The 27,274-nt window shown below is 40.2% G+C and overlaps 1 protein-coding gene and 1 pseudogene across 2 annotated transcripts; one reads left to right on the forward strand and one right to left on the reverse strand.

Annotated features, from left to right (window-relative positions):
• Nucleotides 1–2,567: 2,567 nt before the first annotated feature.
• On the reverse strand, nt 2,568–10,949 carry LOC119742965 (annotated as a pseudogene).
• A 417-nt stretch (nt 10,950–11,366) lies between these two features.
• Nucleotides 11,367–21,817, forward strand: LOC119743043 (cysteine and glycine-rich protein 1-like). 2 transcript variants are annotated; one of them, XM_038219411.1, is made up of 6 exons: nt 11,367–11,429; nt 15,317–15,456; nt 16,381–16,528; nt 20,036–20,174; nt 20,697–20,790; nt 21,550–21,816. In XM_038219411.1, the coding sequence occupies exons 2-6, from the start codon at nt 15,345–15,347 to the stop codon at nt 21,624–21,626; spliced, it is 570 nt and encodes a 189-aa protein (XP_038075339.1). In that variant the 5' UTR covers nt 11,367–11,429; nt 15,317–15,344; the 3' UTR covers nt 21,627–21,816. The 2 variants fall into 2 exon arrangements, with proteins under 2 accessions (XP_038075339.1, XP_038075407.1); XM_038219479.1 differs by having other exon boundaries at nt 11,373–11,417; nt 21,550–21,817.
• The last annotated feature ends 5,457 nt before the right edge of the window (nt 21,818–27,274 follow it).

Consider the following 27,274-nt stretch of genomic DNA (forward strand, 5'->3'; position numbering starts at 1 on the left):
ATAATTACGCCAGTTCCTTTTTTGGATAGCTGCAAAATGATGGACTCTGGCTTTAATATGAAACCATCAACCAATGAAGCCATTATAACCATAACAATAGTGTTTTAAGTGCGACAAATACAATTCGAATGGAAGTGTAATATTAATGTACAACACTACATTGTTGCGATCATGTCATCTTGTATTGTTTAACAGTTTCTCAATATTCAATATATTATAGAGGCTTGTATACAAAATATAGTTTTATTTTACAAAAATATAAAGGCCTATCCAAGATATATAAATATAAACCAATGGATATATTTGTACATGCGTACGCATAAACACTATGAAAAGGGCTCAATGTCTGCTCAGTGCCCTTTGTTTTTCAAAATTGCCACTTTTCTATAGTAATCCCTGTTACCTAAATATTAGATTACAAAAATATATTCCCACAGTATCATACAAACAAGTTAACATTTTTCTGAGGTGCCATAAAAGGCAGCACCACTGTGAACACAATACACATTAAAACAAATATCATTATGAACACAAGGTCAAATTTGTAAAAATAAAATGCATAGCCACACAAACCCAAAACTGCATACCTTATACCCCCCCCCCTTTAGATCCGCTACTTTTGCAGGCTTGCAGCTATAGGAAGCTGAACTGTGAAAGACGCAGCTACAATGTGGTCAAGCCGACTGAGGCATATTTATAGGTACCCGAGATAGCCGCCATACGACCCATGTCTGATCACGGAACACAGCCAGAGATCGAAAGTGTTGATTTGTGCGCAGGAAGGAAAAGCGGATAACCCGGAGAAAAAAACCCTCATGGCATAAGAGAGAATCAACGAACAACTCTACTGACATGTGGTCCGAGCCGGGAATCGAACCCAGACTACAGTGGTGACGGGCAAGTACTTATTTACGCACCAGTAGCCACCCATTTTACAACTCTTGTTTCAAAAAGAAACACACGTTTGAGATTGCCATGGTTCAAGACATTTACATGTAATCACTTTTGCCAAGTTCTTTTCCCAGAATCAAGATCTAACTTTTTTTCTGTAAATATTTGTACATTTCTTACATAATTGTGAATATTCTCGTATTCATTCAAAGGATTGGAAAAACACTGCCTTGTTGCTCAGGATTACTTCGAGCTTCACCACCAGCTATTTCAGTGTACAGCATGTACATGGAGAGTTGGGGACTTGGGAAACTGCAGCTTTAATTTTTACACCTCATACAATATGTGCTTCTTCATTGGTCAATGTTACAAGCTTCCTGCAAGTGCACCGCACATGCTATTGCCCAGCTGGTCGGTAGTACCAAAGAAGAAGTACATTCTACATGAGCACACTGTCTTAGCTAACCATGCAACAGATGTGATTTAGGAAGGGCCCATCTAAATTCATAACCGGGACGAGGTTTGGACTTATAGTCTTGACCCAAGACGCTAGTGATTGATAGTGGACGGTAGGTACATAGTGGACGGTACACAGTGCGCCCTCCAATAGCACAACAATTAGACCAGTTGGCCTACTCACACTAACGTCTTGGCCTTTTCGTTTCGGTTTAACTTTTTCTGTTTTCTCCCTAGGCTTTCCTTGGGAACCAATCAGCGATCGAGAAAAGGTTCAATGGCTCGCCCAACCGTTGTAAACATATGCCCGGCCTACGTGCGGTGATCAAGCGTCGTCGCTTTCCTAGGGAACCAATCAGTAATCGAGAAAAGGTTCAATGACACCCGACGGTTGTAAGCATACGAGCTATACGTGCGATGATCAAGCATGGAGCTATAAAAAGGAACTGTGTTTCTTCCAATTTATACAGACGGTCTTATTTACATAAAATGGCCCCGCCCCCATTGCTTCGAGATGACAAAGACGTTAGTGAAAGAAGGTAAAAAAAAAAATTATGCAAGGGCACTACACAACAATGGAACTATCACTCTTGATCACTGACGTCTTGGGCCAAGACTAGTTCCGGACAAGAATCATTACTTAAATTTGTGGCTCTGCATTCGTTCCGGACATGTTCTAGGGAAATTACATTACCAACTGCTTGACTCACCAATGCCAATAGCTACATTGTGGGAAGATTGCAGGGAAATTATTCAGAATCCTGCAAATGTCCGCAACTTATCCAGATATTAATTGAGACGGGCCCCAACTAGTCAAATGGCTTAGACCCAATTTTTTGACAAGATCGTGACCGAGTGGTCCAAAGCACCAACCTTGGCAAATAGATTCTACAAGCCCCAGAGAAGATATTTAGAAGGGGTGACACCTGAAATTCTTGAGCGAAGGGTGCCTAATTTGCACAATATTGTGTAATATATTTGTTCCCATATTCGAGTATATTTTATTTTGTTTTATTTTTTGAAAGTATATTTCTCATACTGTGAACGAGGTACCTTAATACTTAGGGATGTACATTGCACTCAATAGCAGATCCACTTCCATGACAGACAAACGGTTATACACATACACTGAGAGGCAATTCGCATGGAATTGTTCAACCTATGATTATTAAACTAAATCCGTACAATGTGTAATATAACAAATACATGGTTTCTTTTCAGGAAGAAGTGTGAAATTACTTGGTGAAATTTGCTGCTATTGAGTACAATGTACCTCCCTCCACTTCACGCAGGACGCTTAGTCAAATAAGCCAATGCCTTGAGACCAGTAATTCCGCACTACTTCCCGTCAAACCATGTTGTATACATATACATGTACAGAACATTTGTAGCAAATTATCTTTTAAAAGCCTTTATATTCCTGTCCCCAGAATATGGAGGGCTTGCCATTGGCATCTCGCTCCCGCTTCACGAAGGACGTAAATGAAGAGGTACAAGTCCCGATGAAGTAGTCAGCCTGGCCAAGTATCATCAAGTCTTCCTGAGGTGAGTCTGGGTCTAAATAGTGGACCAGTGCCTACATGAGCAACAAAGGGGAAACAAAGGAGTCATTTGGGAGTTGAACCACTGACCTCTAAACAACCACTCCAGGGCTCTACTGAGCTTCCCAACTTACAGCAAGCATGGCATCAGCAATAAAAATATGGATTGATCGAGACTCGAGCCACAGACATCTGTACAACCATTCCAGGGCACTATAAGCTGTACAGGCTACATCTTTACAATTGGCCAATCAACATGAGCAAGACATAAATATGACTCAACAGTGAATCGAACCACAGACCTCTGGACTACCATTTCTTTCCAGGGCAAAACAAAGAACACTCAAATACAAAAATGCATCATCACCTAAAACATAAAGAAATATTAATTATGACTGAACTGGACTTCAAGAAGAGACCTATTAACTACTATTCAAGTACTCTACCAACAAAGCTCCAAATTAGCTAATAGCTTTTGTAATGCAGCATTTGGATAATACAAAACACGACTGACTCGAATCAGAGACCTCTGAAATACTCATCCAGCACTATACCAATTGAACCTTCCAGCTGATTGCTTTCAAATGAAGCACTTGAATTATAAAAATATAACTGGACTGGACTCGAACCAGAGACCGCTGATCTTCTATGTCAGTCCAAGCTTTCCATCTTACAGCTAGTGCATAAAAACACAAAATATGACAAATACAATATCTAACTTGACTTGGTTTCGATCCAGAAACCTTTCAACTATTGTTACAGTGGTCTACCGTATGAGCTGTCTAGCCCATGCTCTCAAAGGACCATCCCTTTCAAACTTAAGTTGATTACAGTTAATTACAGATTGTAGGGTTTGGAGTTGGATGGAGGGGGATGGGGGGGGGGGATCAGAACTCGGAATGAGAGGTGCTGATTGCTATCTTACTCCGAGAGGCTCGAGCAGTGTCCTGAATTCCTCTAGATGTGGATGTTTGTCTGTTGCAATGAAGAGATGTTTAGCTTTGACGTCTTGGAAGACTTGCAATGTCAACTCTCGGATGTGGGGTACACTAGCTAGACACAGGTCCTAGAAGCCGAATGAGAACAGAAGGTTAACTTGCCATGTAACAAGCGCATGAGTGATTGTAAAAAAAAAAAAAAAAAGTGGTGACACGGTGATGGTGTCCGACTCAAGCGCAATTGTACATACCCGAAAATATGGAGTTTATGTTCTTGGGCAATACACTTTATTTCAACTACCTGCCCCCATGCGGTATCCAGAAATATTAATTGATGCCCTAGGGGGATGAGACCAGATTGCACTGATCTACATCTGCTGCAGAAAAAAAACTGGGCTGAATGCCAGACGAGCTGGGGTAATAATTTAAAAAGATTACCTTGGTAACAGCTCCAAGCTTTATCTCATGACACTGTGGAGATGCCATCACATAGGCTTTCTTCTCAATGTCCATTTCACAAGCCTTCTCCTGTAAAAAAAAATGCAAAAGAATTTACCTGGAATGAGTCTTGTGACTGACCACATAATGTTGGTATCTTAGACAACTTGGAGGAACCATTACAGGTATGAAAATGATGTAGGTTTGAGTCACAGTACTGGGGTGTGTTCCACTTATGTGAACAAATGCTAACATTTGCTAACATTGGCAATGTTTGCACACGCTGATCATTTTTTAGTGTTTTAGCCAGCGATCCATACAGGCCGTGTTAGCGGCCAGTTTTGAAAAAATCACAGGCTATATGTTATCAAGCACAGCTTGTATAAAAAAAATGCTTAATGGGAATATACAGCATTTACTTTTGCTGTAAGTTTCAGAAATGGATGGATTCAATACACTGACTTGTTTGAAGTTTGGTGTTTGTAGATGCTGGAAAAACAAAGAAGAACAGGCATGTTTTTTTAGTCTCGTTCCCTGACCCCATTTAAGTTGAAACGGAGCAATTTCGGGAACTGTAATGGCAGGGAACCAGTCTAGCTGACTTGTACCCGTTCATGGGTGTGTAATCAATTGCAAACAAAATGTGGATTAACTAAATATGGTAAACTGGGGGAATTATTTGAAAAAAAAGCCAGTTTTTCCCAACGCTGGTCGGCCGACCATTGTAAACTGTCAGCACACCAGGTGCCATGACTTTACAGGATGCTTCAGACTGTCTTCACTAACAGTCTGGTAAGGTAATTCATAATAATTTGGTAGTTTTGTTTTTTGATGTTTGCAAATGTTGTATATTAATTCCCTTTAAGTGGAGCAGACTGTTTGCTAGCACAAAAAGCAAAAGTCTTTCAAAATAGCCGACACATACAATGAATGTAATAATCGTTGACTTTATTTTCCTTTCATTTATTTCTTTTGCGTCTGGCTACTAATTACCCAATCCGGGCCATTCCTGAGGTGCACAGCAACCCAGATGTCCTCTCCAAAAGTCTCTGAAATGTAGGCCCTGGCGGTGGCAAACGCAGCATCTGTCCATCGGAGATACATCTGCAGGAACCGGTTCCCTGCAACTATTGGAAACCTGCCGATGGGACCACCGTAGGCCAGGACAGGGTGATCCTGAGGGGGAAAACTAGAAAAGAAAATAAAATAATAATAATAGTGGGTATTTATAAAGCACACGTATCCACCAGGACTGGTGCTCAAGGCGCTACATTTACATCATTATTACCCCTGCTCACTGGGCCCATGAAACATTCCAAATACCATCTCAGCTCCCTGGGGAGTATACAGCTCGATGCAGCCTCATATAACCATCTCTGCCCTCACAGGTACCCATTTACTCCTGGGTGGAGAGAAGCAATGAGTCACAAAGTGCCTTGCCCAAGGGCACCATGACCCCAGGCTGGACTTGAACCCTCAACCTGCAGAATTACCCTCAGACCACAAATCCAATGCCCTTAACCATAAGGCCACAGCACTCCACTACATGCACAACAAGATAATAATAACAATAATTTGGGAGGCTAATCATCCTTACTCGCAGCTGAGAAGCTGAATTGCAAAGGCCGCGGCTACATGTACATGTGGTTGTGCCGAAGGCATGTAAAGGCGCCTTTGGCAGCCAGCCATACGAGCATGGAGCACAGCCAGGGCTACAGATCAAATGTCATTTGATTTTTTTCGGAGGAAGGAAAACCGGAGGTCCCTGAGAAAAACCCTGGTGGCACAGGAGAGAACCAACGCACAACTCTACTTATTATGGTCCTAGCTGGGAACGAACCAGCATGACCAGGGCCACAGTTGCGAGATCAGAGCAAGTGTTTAGAACATCATGAATTTGGTGAAAAATAATGAGCAATATTTAACAAAAGTTTAAGCTAGTTAAGCAACTATCAGAGTTACTTTCATTGATAAAACTTTGTTAAATTGTGTTTGTTGATGATTTTGAACATTGCAGTTGAAGGTGAGCTGGTTCACCACTGACTGACTGACGGCAAAAAAAAACAGTTATAATGTCACAATATAGTCCTGTGTGTGACTCCTGGGGCACCGGCATATGCTGGTTCTCTGGATCCCTGTCATGTTCACCCCTGATGACAGGGCACCAGTCACCAGCTAACACTGTCTTTCCGTGTCCACAGAGTCATCACTGATGGTGGGGTACGAGATACAAGACACTGGTTTTCTGTGTCCCTGGTCAGCAATGGAAACAGGACACCAGACTAACCCTCCTACTATTAAAGAGGTCACAATCGGTCAAAATTTTCTTCCTCACCTCCTGGCATACTGTGTACAAACCAACAAGGGCGGATCCAGAACACAATTTTGGAGGGGGCCAAAAAAAAATTTGGTCCCCCCAAAAAGTTGGTCAAGAAAATTACGGCGTGGGGTTCGGGGCCCGCTTAAGGGCCCCGAAAAATTTTTGGATTCTAGATGCTCTGTGGTGCGATCTGAGGCAATTTCTGACCACTTTAACCAATGTTTTTTGAGGACAAGATGGTGGTGTACTCATTGCCTGCCTTTATTGCGATGTCACATAAAAAACAAACAAATTGGTTTCGTTTTTGGGGGGCCATGGCCCCCTTTGGCCCCCCCCCTGGATCCGCCCTTGCAAACCAATGGGGGTCTTGACCAATATTGACCCAAGTAATAACAAGGCTGACAATGCATGCTGTCATAGAGGAGGGTAACACTGGTCCATGAGTGTCCCCCTTGAGTAATTTACCTTTCTGACCAAAGTTTTGTTATTGTTGTCCTCAAGTTTTCATCGCTGAAATCGACGTCAGTCCTTAACTTAGTTGGAATGCACGCATCAAACTCCACTGGCTGGCTTAACTCCTTATAAAAAGACTCACCTGGGATTTATATGGTTTGAAGGAAGAAAGTGAAGACGATTAGGAACATCCTCATTCTTTTAAAGTGTAACTTTTGCTATGGAATACGAATTAACAAGAAAGGTGGCCAATTGCTTCCAGACCTTTTGTATCCATCAACCATCTTTGAAGTGTTTTTTGTTGTTATAATTTAGTTACATGTACAATGAATGCACAACAGGTGTACAAATGCATACCTGTCATGCCTGTAGAACAAAAGCATACACCTCTGTTTCGCAATACAAAGGATTAAAGCAAATTGGAAAAAACCCAAAATATTCATAAAACAAATTTTGAGCATCTTTATTTCAGGTTAGTAACCCTAACCGAACCCAACCCGTCAAAGTTCAACAGCAGGTTTTGTTTGAATCTGTTGGGATGGGTACAGTACCCCCAAACAGATGGTATTTTACAATGGGTTTGGCATACCTCCAGAAACTAAGTCAAACAGTGTACATGTACAATTCCTCATGTGGGTGTTTGAATTTGCCAGGATGGGTATGGTTCCTAGTAAATTATGCTAGGGAGTTAGGGTTAAAGAAGGAAATGGTGTGCACATGAAAAGTGTTTTTCAGTGTGCAATGTATACAACAACACAAGGAAACGTGTGCTCCCAGGGCAACCTGCGTATTACCCACACTTCAAAGAAAGCAGGAGACAAGGCATCAGTCCGATGCTCCACCTCAATACCCATTTTTAAATCTTCACTGAAGACTACTTGCTCTCTTGTAATTCATGGTAATGTCCATGCAAACATTTGGAGGGAAATTTCATCGGTTAAACCCCAAAACTGAACAGAAAGAGGAAGAGGGCACATCAAGCTTTAATTATTAAACATGTATAGTGTGCATGTCTGGATCACCTAGTATTTCCTCCTTTTTTCAAGTTTGGGCATTAATACCATTGGTGCCTATTGCAATGTATTTACTGCTCTTATCTGCACCCTTATGTTGCCAGTGTGTGGTCTACAACTTTGATTGTGTTTTTTACTTTGTGTCAGGCGGCATTCTCCTCTGAAGGGGTAGGCATAGGCCTTCCGTTGACCCTGGGGCCAGTGCTTGAGGGCTAGCGTCGTCAGAAAATCATCCATAGAAATGGCACGATGGAACTCTCGTACTGCATCAACCTGAAAAAATTCTGTGAACGGCACAGATTTCTGTTGGAAATGAGAAAAAAAAGGGAAAATGTAGTTGGCTTCATACATGTCATAACGGAATCAATTATGTATCCTTGACACTGAATTGTTGGTGCATGTGACTGTGTTCATGGGCATGTGACCATGGAGTGTCATGGCCTAGCGGTTAAGAGCACCGGACTCATGCTCTGGTGCTTCAGAGGCAACAGTGGCGTGTGTTTGAGCCGGGCCCGGACACTTGTGCCTTTAAGCAAGGCACTTAACCATTATTGCTTCGTTCTTCGGATGGGACGTTAAGCCGGAGGTCCCGTGTGTTGTATAAGGCCTAACGCACGTAAAAGACCCCAGTAACACTTATCGCTAAGAGAAGGGGTTTGCCCTGGTGTTTCTGGCCTTCTAGTTATACTCCCTTGTGGAAGTCCTTAGGAGAAGAACCAACCAAGTACCAAGTTCAATTCTCACAAACTGTGTCATGAAATTCTCACAACTACATGTATCTCACAAAGTCCACATCATCTGCATTAATGCTGCATTAAGAGGGAGACCACCGTCTCTGTTACTTCGCGTCAGCAGCTTCTGACGAGGGTCTCTAGGTAAACAACATACGGTTCTGGAGACAGGCTGTCTCCCTGAGGTGTGCCGATGGTGGTGTCAAAGGGTTCGCATGTGCCCTTCTGCAGGCGGGATTCTAGTGATGTTTCTGCCAAAAGAAGTTGAATGATGCGCAATTCCGATCTCGTCGAGAAACGTCTGAAGAATGTCTCTTCTGATGGCATCGAAGTCGTGACTCATATAAGCCCGAGATCTCTGCACTCTGATAACATCGTTGTGGCTTGGCACACAGCCAGCGGTAGCCAAACACTAAGTTTGCTGTTCCACGAACTCGCTGGAAACCGCTTTGTCCAGAGGCAAGAAACGTGTCCCTCTTCTCATAGATTAGATGCTTTTGAGGACCAACAGAGAGAGCATCTTGCCCAGTGTTGTCTGTAGGATGATAGATCTGAGGCTGGACAAAGGACCTCAAGGTTTCCCAGGCTTTTGTAGTAGGAAGAGGACACCGCGTCCAATACTGCGTGGTTGCTGCTCCTCTAACGCCTGGTTAAAGATGTCTGATATAGGTTGTGCCAGCGTCTCTGCGGGTATTTGAGCACGAGTGGCTGTATTGAGTTTCTTCTTCATGGAGGACTACACTTCCTTAGGCTCTCCTTCAAAAGGGGGCATGCCAGAGACCACACTGCCGCGGAACTAGTTAAGTTTACCGAAGTGCTCTGAAATTAGTTTGATAGTTTCCGTTGGGTTGTTGATGGTGAGCCCATGTTACTCGTGAACCGCATGAGGGGTGTACGGCTTGTGATAGAGGAATTATTGGAATGGAATGGAGGATGTTCACCTATAATATCATCTGTTGGATTTTTATTGGGGAGAAGAGCTTAGCTGGAATGGTCCAGGGGTTGATCTTACTACTATATGTAGCATTTGGAGGATGTTTACCTATAATAACATCTGTTCTAAGGTTTCATATGAGATACATTATTGTGATAACATTGTTAATGTTATTACATTAATGAATTGTACAATGTAGGCCTACATATGGAAACCCAATTTGACCTTTTGGCCAGGAGAGTATTACAAAAAAAAATTTAAAAAAATACTCACATGAACCCTTCGAGGCGGGCGGCCATGGTGATGTATATGGTAGAAGGGAGGTAGTATCAGGGTTCTGTTCACGACTTTAGCAAAGGCGAATGCTGCGAGGTACATCTCCACCTGGTTCCCAAAATTTCCTGTCAGTGTCATGGAGAGGAAAGTGAACAGGAGAACAGTGAACTTTTTCAGATGTCCATTTTTTGTGAAATTTCCAGATACATTTGCACACGTTTTCGTATCAAAATTTCAACATGAAATTTCACAAAAATTAGACATCTGAAAAAGGCAGCACTTTCTGATTAGCCTATATAGAGGGTGAGAATGCTTCTAAAGCAAAAAAAAAACCTACAAAGTAAGCCTAAATGTGAAAATCTAAATTTGGCAAAGTCGACACGTTTTTGTACATGTGGATATGTGTGGCCTATGTTTACGGAGGCAGTCCAGTAAATAGGCCACATTTATGGGGCTATCCTGTCAGTATCTGTGACTTTTTACGTTACATTTAATTTATCAAACTTTATAGTCAGTCATCGATATCATGCATAACGTTAAACAAGACATGTGGCAGACTCTCAGACTCTTACCCATACACGGGCAAAATGTAACGTAACCATTCCTGTCCCATCCATCTTTGATCCCGTCCCGGGCAAACTCCGCATCCTTCCCCGCCCTGTCTGTTCCCTCGGACCCGCTCCACCGGTCCCAGTGACCGTGACAGGTATCTGCCTCGCAAACCTGCCCGCTGGCAGGATTTTCTCCCTCGGAATTCTTGCTCGTCGCTGGGACGATTCCATCCATAGCTGCGGCGTTTTTGCGAGCATTGCTAGTGCCGTCACCTGCCACACTGTTGGCTGCCAATTCTAAAATAAAGAGCCCCAAAATTGCTCCAAAATATAACCATTTTGAGGACATCTCCACAATTACCGCGCGGAATAAAGTTCTGCCTGCTCGCCGCGCGCGCCGCGCCGCCCGGCCGGGCCGCCCGGCCCGGCCCGGCCCGGCCCTGCTTCTAGCGCGCCCTCCATCGATCGTACAATTACATTTGCTGTCTGCAGTCAGTCCAATATGAAGTCCGGGAAGGGACAGGGTGGATTTTTTTTTTGGAGTTTGCTAATTATTATGAACGAATTACTAATTCGTTCCCACGAATTAGTAATTCGTGCGAACGAATTAGGAATTCGTGCGAACGAATTAGGAATTCGTGCGAACGAATTACGAATTCGTGCGAACGAATTAGGAATTCGTGCGAACGAATTAGTAATTCGTGCGAACGAATTAGTAATTCGTGCGAACGAATTAGGAAATTCCAAAAAAAAAAAATCCACCCTGTCCCTTCCCGGGCTTCATAGTATGGTCCAACTCCAAAAGTCCAACTCCCAGATTACGGCCAGAACAAGACTCAAGAGCAATTTTTGTTGACAAAACGTCTGAAACAAAGGTAAAAGTTAAGGTACGTATTAATTTGTAAGAATGTAACATAGCAATGATACAAGAATGAACTGCATGTCAATGACGTTTTGGTCATGTTACCACGAATACTGTTTGATTGAAGGATAAATTGTTGGCACTTTTTTTATGGCAGTACATTGTAGGATTCGGGCAAAATGTTGGGCGCGGTTCGCATGTACTGTCATGACTGTAGGCCTATACGTATTGGTTTCGATCCAACTCGGACCCAAACCAAGTCGGACCCAAGCCAACTCGGACCCATGCCAACTCGGACCCACTACCAACTTGGACCCACGTCAACTCGGACCCACTATCAACTCGGATCCACAACCAACTCGGACCCACTACCAACTCGGACCCATGCATGACCAACTCGGACCCATCGTTTACAATCATTTGACAGCGTTTTCAATCATTCGACAATTTCATAAAGTTTGTCCACTTATCATCTGTTAATACAGTTATGCTGTTAAGTATAAATTTTCATTGTAGTTGTCAGGTAAAATATCTGTATTGCAGCAGTTTGTCGTCGTAAAGCGCATTGAAATGCTATTTTGAAATGCGCTTTAAAAGTGTAATTAATTATTTATTTTTATTATTTGTTTCCATTGAAACATATTGCGCTTTAACCAAAAGTAATTAAAATGAAAGTTTAACCAATTAATCATTTTCATATTTGACATCGTTCACGCCATCTTGCTCAATTTAACATTTCATTTTTAATTCAAACCACATAAATTCAAAACAGATCTTCATAGAAAAATAAAATTGGAAAGTATGACATTGAAACATAAACACTTCCAAACATGACATTATTAACTCAATAAATATAAGTAAACATTATAAGTCATTAAATAAAATAAATAAGGTATAAAAACGAAGTCTATTCTAATCTCTACATGTACATGTATTTAAAAAAAATAACCACATAAACACCATTGTATACACTGCAAGAAAAATGACGGTTCCATATTGAACAAAAAAGGTTGATCAAAAAAGTTACACAGATTTGTAAAAAAAACACAAAATTCAAAGCCAGCATGTGAACTAAAAAAAAAATCAACTTATTAAAAACCCTACAATTATGAAATGTCAATCATCAGAAAGGAGTATTGGAGCTCTGGGAAGATTATCCTTCAAGGCCTTACAGGTAGCTGCCTGTATGTTCCACTATGATGTTCCATTGGGGAAAAAAGTTAATCAAAAAAGTATAACAAGTTAAACAGATTCGTAAAAAAAAACAATTAAAAAACTAACAATTACATGAAATGAAAGGCCTATAACTTCCTCACTGAACAAAATTTTTGTGACATATTAAAATCCTTCATTGAGTGTGATTTAATTTGGTTTATTATTTGGCACACACACAAAAAGCAGATGAAAAAGGAAAACATTGCACATAGATATCCATTTCTTCACGTGTATGAGTAATAAGAGAGCAAAATCAATGTAGTATAATCAAACAACAAAACTAAAAGCCCCATTCTGACCAATATCATTACAAAATATCTTCACTATATAAGCACTGTAACATTAAGATGACCTATAAATATAATCTCTGAAACTAATGATTAAGTCATTGTTGGGTCCGAGTTGGTTGTGCTTGGGTCCGAGTTGGTAGTGGGTCCGAGTTGGTCTTGGGTCCGAGTTGGTCGTGGGTCCGAGATGGTAGTGGGTCCGAGTTGGCGTGGGTCCGAGTTGGCGCGGGTCCGACTTGGCATGGGTCCGACTTGGTTTGGGTCCGAGTTGACCTGATGCCTACGTATTTGAGCGAATGGTGTACACCCCGTGTACACAAAACCGCTGCCCAGTTTCCGGACATGTCTGGCCAGGATCCCAGATTGGTAATTAATTAGGACCCTGTTCTTAAATAAGGTTAAAAGACTCGCCAAAACAGCTGACTAGATGACACTCAACAGTGATATTTCTGATATTTCTTGACACATTTGAACAGTTGGCTATGACACCTTCTTGAATATCACACTTAATTTTGTGGAAAGAGGGCAGGGCTTTGATTTATGAGGGAAATTAAGGGGTAAAACTAAAAGACGACGATGACAAACAGAAAATAGGCTAAAAAGGCAAGATGGCGAACTGCAAAAAAGGTCGGATAGCCACATTTTCTTTGAGAGTGCTTTCAAAATTACAACTATCATGAGTTTATCTGAAGATTTATATACACTGCTTCAGCCTGCAAAAGTCAGTTTTGAACAGAACTGGTAAAAAATAGAGGTGTCCTAAAGATCAGGATTACCCCCCAGATTCATGTCTTTAATTTCAACACAATGATTAACCTTCATTGCCATGATGATGATTGAATTTCATTGCATTGCTGAGATAAATAATGATGAAAAAAGAGGGGTCAGAATGCAGCATTCTTTCCGACTATTTTGCCAATGGTTCTGGGATAGAATTCGTGCTACGCAGCCTGCGCTTTTTTCAATTTTTTTAATTTATAATATTTAACGTCATTTATCAATAATAGTCCTATTCCTAGTTTTCTTTACTTGTTTGTTTTTAATCGAATGTTTCTTTATATTTACATGTAAGTAGATCTCATTTCTTTCTTCTTTGTGCAAATGTTGTAATCAGTCATTAACTCATTGTCTGTGCAATTGGAGCATTTTCTTTTTAACAAGGAACTAAAGTCCGAGAACCATTCAGTTGATAGTCTGGTTCCAACAGCCAAAGATCCTGACGTTGAATAGTATTAGGTCAGGCAACCAGACGGTTGCCTATCATGGAGTGCCCTGCTGTGGAGTGTCCTGTCATGGAGTGTCATATGGCCGAGCGGTTACGAGCACCGCTGGCTCTGCTGGTGTTTCTGACCAGCAGAGTGTGGGTTCGAGTCCCGGTCTCGACACTTGTGTCCTTAAGCAAGACACTTAACCATTATTGCTTCGTCCTTTGGATAAGACGTAAAGTCGTACATGTAGGTCCCATGCGTTGTGTTGTGTAATGCACGTTAAAGAACCCAGTAACACTTATCGCTAAGAGAAGGGGTTTGCTTTGATGTTTCTGGCAGTGCGTTTACATGTATCTTCAACCATATGAAGGCAGCACTTGTAAGGAAGGAAGGAAGGTTGACTGCCTAGCCCTATTCTATTCCTGGCCACAGTATACTGTAGTAAACTCTGTGCTAAGGGCCATAAGTGAGCACAAGGTTGGTTATTGCTGGCATTTAAAAACAAAAAATCATGGAAATCTAAGTTTTGGACTCACACTCGGCATGAGTGTGAGTTTCTGGTTGGAAATTCTGGTGAAATTCGTCTATTAATTTGCCAGTTTGGAAGTTCATACGTTTGGGGCCGGGAAAAGTTTGGCAACGTTCTTGGTCTACAAACAAATCACCATCATCATCATCATCATCATTAGCCTAATTCAATCCACTGCTGGATGAAGGCCTCTCCACTAACTTTCCATGCTTTTCGATCCCTTGCCAGTTGTTTCCATTTCTTCCCTATGAAATCAGAGATTTCATCTCGCCATCTCTTAGGCTGTCTTTCTCTTCGCCTCTTCAATGATAATGGCGTCCAATCCGTTACTTTCAGGGTCCATCTGTGGTTGTCTCTTCTCATGACATGTCCTGCCCAACTCCACTTTTTCTTTTTGATCTCAACTATTATGTCTTGCACCCCTGTCGTTCTTCTAAGATCTTCGTTCCTTGTTCTGTCTCTCTTTGTGACCCCAATCATTATCCTTTCCATTGCCCGTACGTTGACTCGCAATTTTTGCTCTGATTTCTTTGAAGGTGCCCAAGCCTCAGCGCCATATGTTAAAACTGGGATGATGCACTGGTCGAAGAGTTGACGAATAAATATTCAGTTATAAATACATGAAATCATGTTATGAAATCACAGATTTTTCTTTGTTTTTTGCTCTGCACAGAAATTGTAGTTGCCGATATCTCGTCATAATGCCTAACATGGGAGGTTCTGCTAAATGTGGAAAATGTGGAAAGTCTGTGTACTTTGCCGAAGAAATGGTGGTTGCCGGGAAGAAATGGCACAAGATGTGTGTCAAATGTGGTAAGGCAAACTGAGTGTACTTTCATTGCATTGTTATCCATAGTCTATCAGTACCAACAACAGTCTGCAGACCATGCCTGACCCTGTTTCCTGTCCTGCTAAATTGCTATATTTGGATACACGTTTGTACATTTTGTTGAGGTTGAATGAAGTTTGCGTATTAATGACAATTTTCCACTGGAAGTTGAACGCATACATGTACATGTATTTGATAAATTTGTAATGTCACTTGCTCTGCTGCAACCTCCAATTTAATTCATTGCCAACATAATGTAGATTTTTGTACTCCCCTTCAATATCTGCCACAGTACAAGTTTCCTGGCAAACTACAGACAATTTCTTTTAACCCTTACTCCCAAGCGTCTTTTACTAGGAACTGGACCAATTCCATCAAGAGTCATCTATCACTGTGCGTCTAATACAAAACTGTACATGACATAATGGAATCCACCACTGACACACTGGTTGAGGGGGGGATTCCCCCCCCCCCCTAAGATCTCGACCATCGAGTGACGAAAAAAACTTTAAACTCGGGACATGCATAGAGCAACTCATCATGAGCATACCCAAGAAATTTCATGACTATAGGGCAAAGGGTTTTGGAATTATGGCTAATTAATTATTCATATGTATGAATGGTAATTCTGCTCTATGATAATGTACACGACGTACATACATGTATGGGGAAATGATAGGCACATACTCTCATACACAGTATTGAGAGTCCCAAATTGTCAGACTATTAGCTAAAGTATGCTTTAGCATCCATGCACAGCTCCTGGCTCTTCCCTGACTTTCGAAAAATTGTACCAAAAGAGCAAGGGTTAAAACCCAAACACAGGACACTTGTACCAATTGTATAATTTGTTGTTTTAAATTCCCCTTTGCCCAACCCTGTCTTGTCCCCACCCTTGCGGTTCAAAGAGGACTGCAACAAGATGTTGGATTCATTCACCGTGAAGGACCACGAGGGCGTGCTCTACTGCTCAGGCTGCCACGGCAAGAATTTTGGTCTCAAGGGCTACGGCTATGGCGGTGGAGCTGGTGTACTCAGCACTGGTGGCGCTGTTGGGTGCGTATTTTGCCTGTATCCACTTCTCCCTATGTAGTGATGGTGGTTAGGCTTGGGCAATATGTTAGTAATACAGTCGAGTCTCGTTAATACAAACTCGTTCAGACCTAGCCAAATTGTTTGTCATATCAGAATTTTGTATTAAGAGGAACATCAGTCCCATTCATTGTGCACATAAATGCACAGTCGGGACTAAGGCTTTATGTTTGTTATAACCAGAGTTTTGTATAAACAGAGTTTGTACTAACGAGATTCGACAGTACCATTACAAATGTAGTTGCAATATTTTGTTATGTACTGAACAGTACCAAATGAAAAATACCGAATACCGTGGTATTTTTGTGCCTCTCTAAGATGCAACAAAGTACGAGCAGTGCACCGGTGCACTGATTTCGTTGAGTGTAACCTTTCATTGGATCGAGATTGGTCTACCTTACCAAATGTGAGGATCTGTACATCCCCATCGCCCTATATCCAAGTGGCGCTAGGCTCGGACTTCAACATGTCGAAAGGTTGAACTCTGGACAGATTTTGTGCACTTGAAATGGGGGCTGGATGAATTGTAAGGACAGCATGAGAAAGGCTTAATTTTTCAAAAATTGGACCAGTTGTAGTGGGGACTTGTACTGTCGAGCATCCCTAAAATGTTTTTGGTCCCAATAAAATTTGAAGGTTTGCATGGTGGAAAGATAATAAGACAAGATAAGTTTGCGATGATGATGATGATGATGATGATGATGCGATGATGATGATGATGCGATGTTATAGGGATGGGTGCGGTGAGGCCTCACCGCACCCATCCTTATAACATCGCATCATCGGTGGAATCCCTCATTCTCCTGACGACAGGCAGAGCATACTGTTCAAAACATTGAGTCCCTCCGTTTCTTTTCAGAAACACACATACTCACAAAAGAGATTTATTCACATGGTGCTACCGCAAACTTATCTTGTCTTGGTTCCAATAAACCCTATAATACTACAAGTTGAATTGTGTGCAGTCCAAAAACCAAGAAACAAGAACTTGTTCATGTTGTAACATTCTCCAGCATCTCCTGACTACAATCAGTTTGGGACTTATTAAGAAATAGTTGGCATTCCGACAGACTTTGCCTGAAATCTGAAACAGAATGAAAACAAATACGACAGTTTCCTGAAGCAGGAAGTGCTTAAAGTAGACAGTGGGTGGAAATTATTTATAGTTCATTGATTTTTGGAAACGGGAAGTGGAAACCACGTTATAAACACATGGTGTATTTTTGTGCAATCTCTATCTGCAAATTTGTTTTGTTCAGCAATGAGAAAAATAATATGACACGTCATCTTTGTGCACAAAAATCACTACAAAGTCTTAATCTAGGAATGGGGGATGTACTGTACATAAAGTAAGGGAACCACATTGTACTGTACATGTACATAATAATAATGATAATGAACATTTATAAAGTGCACACATCCACTTAATAATAATAGGCACTCATGACGCTACAAAAAATTAACCCTGCGCAGCGTTTACAAAATAACTTTGCAATAACTCGGTACTTTCCCACACTACGCAAGACCCTATTCATAGCAATACAACAAAAAGCCACGTGCCAGACAGTGTCCAGACAGTTGCCAGACAGTGCGCTGGAAAGATAATTGACTGGCGGCTGTGGTATGCAGTTATGAAGGGAGATGACTGTGTCAAGTTACAGGTCTTTGTTGATGTTTCAATGAGACTTGGCAGGAGGCCTGGTTGAAAGTTTGTTGACACGGCCTGGGTGTAGCCCTGGCTGCAAAGTTCATTGAACCAGCTGATTTGGCAAGGGTTGAATGAGGATTAGATAGGAGGTGAACGTTATTGGCCCTAATTTTTTTTTATTAAAAAAATTTGGTTACCTGGGGCCCAAAGGGCAGCAGGTCACTCTGCGCAGGGTTAACTAATAGACAAAAGAGAGGAAAAAACCCAACTGCAGACAACCACTAGGCCTATTTACAATCTGGTGTTATAGGAAAGCATGTTGGTGCCACTCATAGAGTTGAACAAACCTCTGACATCCAGGAGACTGAGCAGTTTGTACAAAATGTACATGTGTGTACTTGCAGTCAAGGTGTTCGAAGTGGCCACTATAATTCGTAATTCACATGATAAGTTTTTTTTTGCTGTAGAACTAAAATGACACCACGAAAACAATGCAGAGTCCATTTTACTGCTAGCACTTCTAACAAAAGTGTACTCTGGATCAATTTGGAGTATTTTATTTGCAACACTAGTTGTCAATACCAAAATTTTAAAAGCTGAAAATGAATTACGTCGTCCTGGCCTTAAAGTGGTGAGTCATCATATCAGAAGTGTCAAAATGTGAGCAAATGTGAGCAAATGTGGGAAACTGAGGAGACTATTAAAGAGGTTGTGGAATGCTCGAAGACATTTCCGTCATTTGTCGGGTATATGTAGCCTAAGGTATGATGAAATAAAAACGACTATTGTGTCTGTCATGAAATGAGTACAAAAGGTACTTTTGAGAGCTGTTCTTCAGGTCCTGCTTCGACCTGAACGGGCAGTTTGTGTAAAAGTCGTCGTTGGGGGCAGCAAACAAAACATAGTAAATCGTGACATAATAAACAGGACTCCCGATGCAGCGTAGTATAAACGAGTCCTGTTTATTACGTCATGATTTTTCTCATTTTACGAAGAACCCGACGACTGTTGATTTCGATTATGCGCTCGACGACCAACAAATTACTCGATGAGTTTCAGTTTTATAAACATATAAACGCACATGACAAAAGAATGGCACATTGTCATTTTGATATATACATGTATATGGGTCTACTCTACAAAAAAAAAATATAAAAAACAAAACGACTTTCAGCATTCCACAACCTCTTTAACACGACTTGGTTATGAGGTTTTGCAAAGAGGTATTTTTGTCAGGGTTTGTCTATAGTGTAAATTGAGGACACACATGTGAAGCATCGCGAGTATATTTGAGGACAGGTCATATCGAGGAAGACTTTGATTAGAAATTGTGTACAAAATGAATGGAAACTGTTGCAAAATGTTGTATAACAAAACATCAATGATGAGGAACAAAAGGAAATCCTGATTTTACACCATAAACAGTCTTGGCATGTCTTTGTGTGTTTGCTTGTTTGTTTAAGGTGTTAATCGAGGACACACACGTGCAACATCATTGATGAATCGAGGACAGAAACCAAATCGAGGACTCCTCGGTTGGAAAACATGTACGAAACCAATGAGAGCTGTTGCGAAAAAAGTACAAAGTAAATAATGAAAGGTTTGCGGAAACACCACGTGCGAATAATTTCTCAACTACGAGAATGGTTCTGAAAAGAAACACGGGTTTGTGTTTCCGCAAACCTTTCATTACTTAGTATCTCCACCATGCAAAGCCTCAAATCTTACTTACAAACAAAGTAAAAGGGAAGAGGAACAAAAGAAAATCTTTGATTTACACCATAAACAATCGTGCTTGTATGTGTCCCCTGCATGTGTTTTAGGAGTAAGCCAACAAGTGAGACGGCCTATCAGCCGGCTGGCAAAGGAGCAGCAGGTGGATCCAGATTTGGTGGTGCAGACAAGTGTCCTCGCTGTTCTAAATCAGTGTATGCTGCTGAAAAGATTATTGGTGCTGGCCAGGTAAGTGATGGTTAAATCTAATTTTACACATACGGTTTGGTTTTTTTTCGTCCATGGAAATCTACCCTTGCATTTTCTTTCCACCGTCATGGAGACATACTGGAAAGTCCTACAATTTATAGTGATCATGAAAAGTCAGAAAAGTCGTGGAATCCTGCACAACTCATACATCATTTTATGTCACGGTGATGCTGCATAATTTTGGTTGTGGCAGTCTTCCAGTTTGCATTCCAACGCATCTCCATATAAGGAATTGTTTACGACTACTCGCAAGAGACACATACCATAACATTTCTAGAGTTTTTTTCCCCAGAAACATGAAATTAAAGTTGTTGAACAAAATTGTTGGAATTGATCTTTTAAATTCAAGTTTTCACCATTAAACTATAAAGCTTAATGTGGTTGTATGTGGACCGATGTAATGCGGACCGATATTTTTGGCCTTTTGGTTTTCTAAGGGTAATGGATTTTGGCCTCACAGTTTACGTTTTATTCAAATGCTTGATTTTTTTTCTCGTTTAGTCGTGGCATAAAGGCTGTTTCAACTGCATCACATGCAACAAAAAACTGGACTCCACTACCATGTGCGATAAAGAGGGCGAGATCTACTGCAAGTGTAAGTTTAACAGAATAGGCGGGGAATTTCTTTTTTCTCTGTGCCTGTGCAAAACTTAAACTGTGCAGAAATTAAAAGACCTGGCTACTCATCAATAGACCCCTCCCTGACAGTCAAACAAAACGTGTGCATTGACCAATTAGATCACTATGTTTGGTCAGGTGACCACACATGATAGCTCAGCCTCGGTCAAACTTGGACACAAACTCTGTTTAGCCTTTCACTGTAGCGCTCGAAACCGCCCTGCCTATTACTCACTGTTGCGCCCGAAACATGCCCGACAACACTCTATGGTTTTATTGATTCTTCAGTGAATAAACACATTGTAGTGCAAGTGCACATGGGTTAAAAATGTAACCCCCCCCCCCCAAAAAAAATGGGCGGCCGCTTGCATGTATGTGCTAACATTCAAAATGACTTGAATTATGTTTGAACCACGAGGCACACATCTCAAGTGTCATTCCAAAACAGAAGGCTCAGTTTTCTGTTGCAAGTGTGGATCAAGGTTTTTGAAGACAATGTTCATGTCACTTTGGGGATTTTGAAAATTTGAGGTATATTGGTCTGAAATGTTAATCACCCTCCAGTCCAGACATCAAATCTATTTGGATTCGAACCTACGTCATAATTAGTACAGCTAGAAGGCCAAGTGAACCCCCCCCCAACAAAAAAATATAGAATAACAAAAACAGTAATTCACTCTGTACATATATCATTATTAGGTTTTTTTATTTGTCCATTTTATTTTTATTTATACAGCTTGTTACGGCAAGAAGTTCGGGCCCAAGGGTTATGGATTTGGTGGTGGTGCTGGTACCCTTGTTAACACCGAGTAAAGCTGCCACTGCTTACCAGTGATCATGATTTATCGACGGTAATCTTTGCAAGTTTATATACTGCTTGGCATTTACAGTGTAGGGCTACACCCATATTTTTTGGCTTTGGCTGGTATTAATGTGTGTCTGTAGACATGTGCAGCACCTTGTAAACCCTTATAAGCATGGGCGTCGCGAGGGGGGGGGGGCAAGGGGGGGCACTTGCCCCCCCCCCCCCTGGAAAAGCCCCCCCCCCCAAAAAAAAAGGAAGAAAAAAGAAAAGTAAAATAAAGAAAAGAAAAAGAGGCGCGAAGACAAAGTGGTGTAAGTTTAATGAGTTGGGGGGGGGGCAAAATGTCCCTGCCCCCCTCTAAAACTGATAAATCGAGAATGTGTTGAGAAATACAAGCATTTTTTGGCAAAAAAAGTTTTTTTTGCCCCCCTCTAGAAAAAAACCTGGCGACGCCCATGCTTATAAGGTGCTACATAATGGGTCTCATAATGTTCATTTCCCTGTCTTGAATGATAGACATAATTTCCAGTGCCTGGAGTACCTAAATGTTGGTAGATACGTGCGCTATGTAAGACTCCGGTATTATACTAGTCGTAGCCAAGAAATTCAGATGCGACTCATTCTATTCCATGTTTTTCCTGTACCTGTTACATCTGATATCTATGTAATTCTAGATGCACTCCTTAACCCTACCACCCCAACCCTTCAAAATTCAACTGCATATTCTGTTGGAATATGTTGGAGTGAGTACTGCACTATTAAACTGATTAATGCTTACATGGAGTTAGGTATACCACCATAATCAGATCCCAACAGTTTGGTTGTTGACTTACCATGTGATGCGATCAAGCTACACAAGTCGTTTGTCGGGAATTTTCATTTGGAGATACAGGCCAAAATAGGGCCACTTCATCACATCACTTCATCACATCTCTTGGTGTTCCGACTTCCATAAGTTTTGAACTAAAGATCAGAGGGTACCAGCGTGCAGTTTTCACAGCAGTAATGCTGAGATTGTGCTCTTTTCAAATCTGTAATAAAAAAAAATTTGATGGGGGGTCGACCAACGACTCATTTAGCTTGATCGCATCACATATGGTGTTGGATTTTGCAATAGCAAGGAAGGTTTAAGTCACTCATTGAGTTAAGGACGATACTAGGAACCTTCCTCGTCCTTGCAAATCCCAACAGGTGCACATAAACAGCTGTATGCCTAATTCCATCGTAAAGCACATGTACAGTCAGTTCACTAGTGCAGTACTCATCCTAACAGATTGCAACAAACCCGGGTATTGGAGTTTGGCTGCTTGGGGATCGTTGGGGTGAAAATATTCTTCCTTCATGACGTATGTGGAGCAAACAGCCTTCCCAAGAAATAAAGATCAGTTTGAAATCATTTGTAATGACACTTGAATGGCAGTTTACAAAGTGCAGAGGTAACAGGGACAGTGACATTTTCACACGTGGAGTGAACCCTAACTTTATAGATTGACCCACGTAGCACTAACACTTGATGATTGAAAACAAAGGATGGGGAGGGGCTTAAATTTAATACATGCACATGTAATAACATGAATAAGGGGAAAGAGTCGATCATTAAAATAAACCTGTAATCTTCAGGCCCCCTCCCCCCCCCCCCCCAGAAAAAAAAAAATAGTCGATCTCTGGTCAGACCAAAGTTCCGGAATTAATGCGCAAATTTTTTTTTTTTTTTTTTTTTTTTTTCAAGCTTGGATTGTACAGCCATATGTCCTCATATATACATTGGTGTCCTCCATCATTTGCCTGTTTGCAATTTCCCCATTTCTTTGTGCTCCTTGGTCCAAAATTTGAGGTGGTGCGGCAATAGAGATCGCTGTTGAAGCTACTGCGGAAAATTTGAAGAAAAAAAAAAGATTGACGCGCATGATCAAAATCGACGCAGGCGCTGATCAGAGACCGACTACTTTTTTTTGGGGGGGGCCTAATCTTACCTAAATCCTTCAAAGTGCAGCAGAAGGTTTTCAAGAATTTATTTGCAGAATGAAGGAAGCTAGAGCCAAGCTACATGGGATTCGATGCCACTTGACAGATTAAATACAAAGAAGGTTCCTGTAGATAAGTGTTTATGTCTATATACGTGGACTGCATGAAGTCTGAAAATGGGTAAAGAATTTAGTCATTTAGATTTATTTTGAATAAATATTCCAAAGATGTTTTTTTTTGGTTTTTGTTGCAACGAGGGAAATGATTTGTGTTGTTTATTTAGCTACAGTATAATCCATGATTAGTGTACAGTTATGTACATGTTTAAAAAGGCTAGAAGTTATACATGTAGGCATGTAAATTTGACAATTTTTCTGAGGATAAAACAGCTCACAAAACAACTAACAGTAACATATTAAACCTTGGTGTTTGAAACGTCTCATTATCGTTATTTTATGAAGGGTAATTAAGTTTTTCCTAAAGAAATGTTTTTAAAACATTACACTTTGATGAGCATACACATTTTTTTGTGCTTTAATTTGAACATTTCTTGTCTGAACTAAAAGACTTACCTCGTTATTCATCAGTCTTTCATTTCCAAAACATTCATTCCATTTTTAGCTTTTTTTTCAGTTTTCTAATCAAACATCTGTAGATTCGTAATATTCACTGAGTTAATTAGGATCACCTTTCAGAATTCTGAAATTTTACAAAGTTCAGACAGAATCCCCACTTGTAAGAATGAGCCTTTCTTGAAAGAATGCTACAACAACGGGTGAAACTAGTGTCTGTGGCTTTGACCCTAACCTTCTGAACTCCATCAAAATCCATCCCGCCTATGGGGGAATTTTGGCAGACAAGCCATCTGTACCAAGTCCATCAAAATCCACCTATAGTCGGTGATAGTAGTGGTGGTCTTGTGGTAGATTTTGGTCCTGAAGCATGTGAAATAGGGCCAGTGGTGGTTTTTGGCGGACTTGGTCCAGTACTTAGTAAAAGACAGTAGGAAGTTAGGGTTAATAGGAACATTTTGGCGAACATTTTTCCACACTCCTACAATTGAGTATCCCAGGTAGATTTAGTTGATTTTCAGAGCTTCAGGACTTTCTCTAAAACTATCATCATCAAACATTTCCATTTATTGATTCCGAGATTGCCTTGATAACTAACAATTCTTTATTTTTGTATACAAACAAGTCTTCCACAAGTCAAAATTATATTTTTGGGAAACGTAGGAAACTTTTTCTGTTTATTAATTATAATTAAAAAGTTGAGAAACTTCTTTTTCATGATTAACTTTAAACTAGCATAGAAACTACTTGTATGTGTACAATCATATAATACTATGCTTTTTCTTAAGCATTAACAATTTTTCATTTTATTTTAAATGTTATGTTGTAAAATTTGTTTAGTTTATTTATTAATTCATATTGATTTTGTTTACCTATTTTTGCTGCTGTTTTGCTTGTATACAATTATGTATAGCGCCTTGAGCACCTCACGGTGGATATTTGCGCTTTATGAATGTCCAATATTATTATTATTATTATTATTAAATACATAAACCTTAAAAAGGTAATATGGTCTATCAAATGAAATTAACTTAACCATGAATATTTGTAGACGCACACACATGACTGCTTTAGATGTTTGGGGAGTAATTATCCAATAATGTTGTTAAAGCTTTATAGGATCATTTGCTTTTTGTAACTTTCGTTTAATAAAGTAACACAATTGCTCAGAGTCTTAAGTAGGATGCATAATTTACAGGTAATTTGTTGACGTTTCAGCTCAGTAGATGCTGTACATTTTTCAGAAAACAGAAAATGTATATGCACTATTGTTAGGGTCTTGCGATCGTAATTGGATCGCACTTAAAAATTGTGTCAAATTCCCTTCACCGACGTATAAACACTGTATACTCAGTGTGTTACCTCCCGAGTGAATGTTGGGGAAAAAAATCACTCGGGTGGGACTCAAACCCACGACCTTCTGCTTTCTAGTGCAGATGTCTTACCACTTGACCACCAAGCTAACGGATCAAATCAGATATACATAGGAGTGGGTACTACATTAACTAATCATATAACTATTCATTAAAAAGTGTGCCCACATACACACTTAAAAAAAAAATCATTTTTTAATGATACTGTTTCTGGCGGAATATTTTCACAGAGTATTTGATACCAGTCCTATGATCTTCATTTTGAGCAAGGTTTCCGTCTGTCTTTGAATCGGTTCATGTAGGTATTTTCCAGGTAATTGTAAATGATCCTGTTGGCTTTAAGCACTGATTTAAAGTTGCAAGTAGGCAATTTTGTAGGTTATACCACGCTTACTGTGTGTCATACAGAGTTGCCAAAAATATGCTGAGTTGGAATTTGTGATCTAAAAGATGATTTTTTTTATCAGCAGCATTGCTCACCAACTGAAATAACAATCACTAGTTCACCAAAATGATGCTCCTTTTGCACAAACTTCACCTACTTGTAGTCCACAATCTTAGCCACAGCCTGATCTTGGTATTTTTAAATGTGGGCTAATCAATAACTTTCTGTGGTGTTCCTAAAGGGTACCAATTTAGTTTCAGAAATTAAATCAAGGTGTATTTTTCATATACTCTGTACATGTTGCATTCTGAAAATTACCTGCACATGAGTGTGGAGATGACCAATATGATATGTTGATATGTTTAGCACCCAGTTCTATATTATTGTGTAATTTTTGTTTTCTCTATTTCTTCATTACAAGACTATAGGTGTAGATTCTGTCATTTCATTCATGAAATGGTCACAAAATTTGTGCAACACACAAATTCAATGCTATGCCTTGAATCCAGCTAAAAACGTGTGTTGCAAATGATTGCTTTGTGTATGAATAGACTGTACATGTACAATTAGAAGCACAATGGAGCCATATAACAATCATACACAAAAAGTATACATGTATGTATTTCATTAGAATAAATATTAACTACGCAACTTTGATAAAACCTAAAGTACATTTTTTTTTTCATTTTAGGCACTAACATTGTTTTTGCAAAATTTATTCCAGCATAGTGTTTCAATGCAGTTTTATTTTTGTAGTTAATATATTGTATTGAATTGACCAAGCTTTTTTGTTTCTTTATAGTTTAAAAGAAAATATTCCAATAAAATTGACTTCATTAGAATTAACATTAAAAGTGCTGTAGTTTGTGAATTTTAGTTATGTTTATTTATAAACTTTAGCAATTGAGGTGACTGTTGGTGATGTAGTCCACGATACATTACCCTTCACATAATGTATACAGTAGTTTGTAGAGAGCGCTTTCATTGTGGAAAGGTCAAGATCTTTGTTCATTGTGATTTATAGAGTAGACACAACTTGTAATTGTGTTTTTCATTGTCACAAATTTGAAACACAACCTGTCAACAGTGAGGGCGCTCTGTGCAAGCCCTCTATAGCTATTATTCATAAACTAAAGCCTTGTATGTGTCAACGTGTTTTGGGCCCCATGGAGAAGTATGCCTTCAATTGGTAAAAAAAACCTCCAAGTGGTAAAAAAAAAAACACCAAAAAAACAACAACCTTTAATTGGTAAAAAAAAAAAAAAAATTAACATACCTGTAGTGTATTGAAGGACTCTTCAGATTGCCAGTGATCTTCTTTGCACAGGTGTATTCCTGATGTGGAAAGATGCCAAGGAATG

Source organism: Patiria miniata, unplaced genomic scaffold (genome assembly GCF_015706575.1).
Source record: "Patiria miniata isolate m_02_andy unplaced genomic scaffold, ASM1570657v1 HiC_scaffold_1, whole genome shotgun sequence".
NCBI classification, from domain to species: Eukaryota; Metazoa; Echinodermata; class Asteroidea; order Valvatida; family Asterinidae; genus Patiria; species Patiria miniata.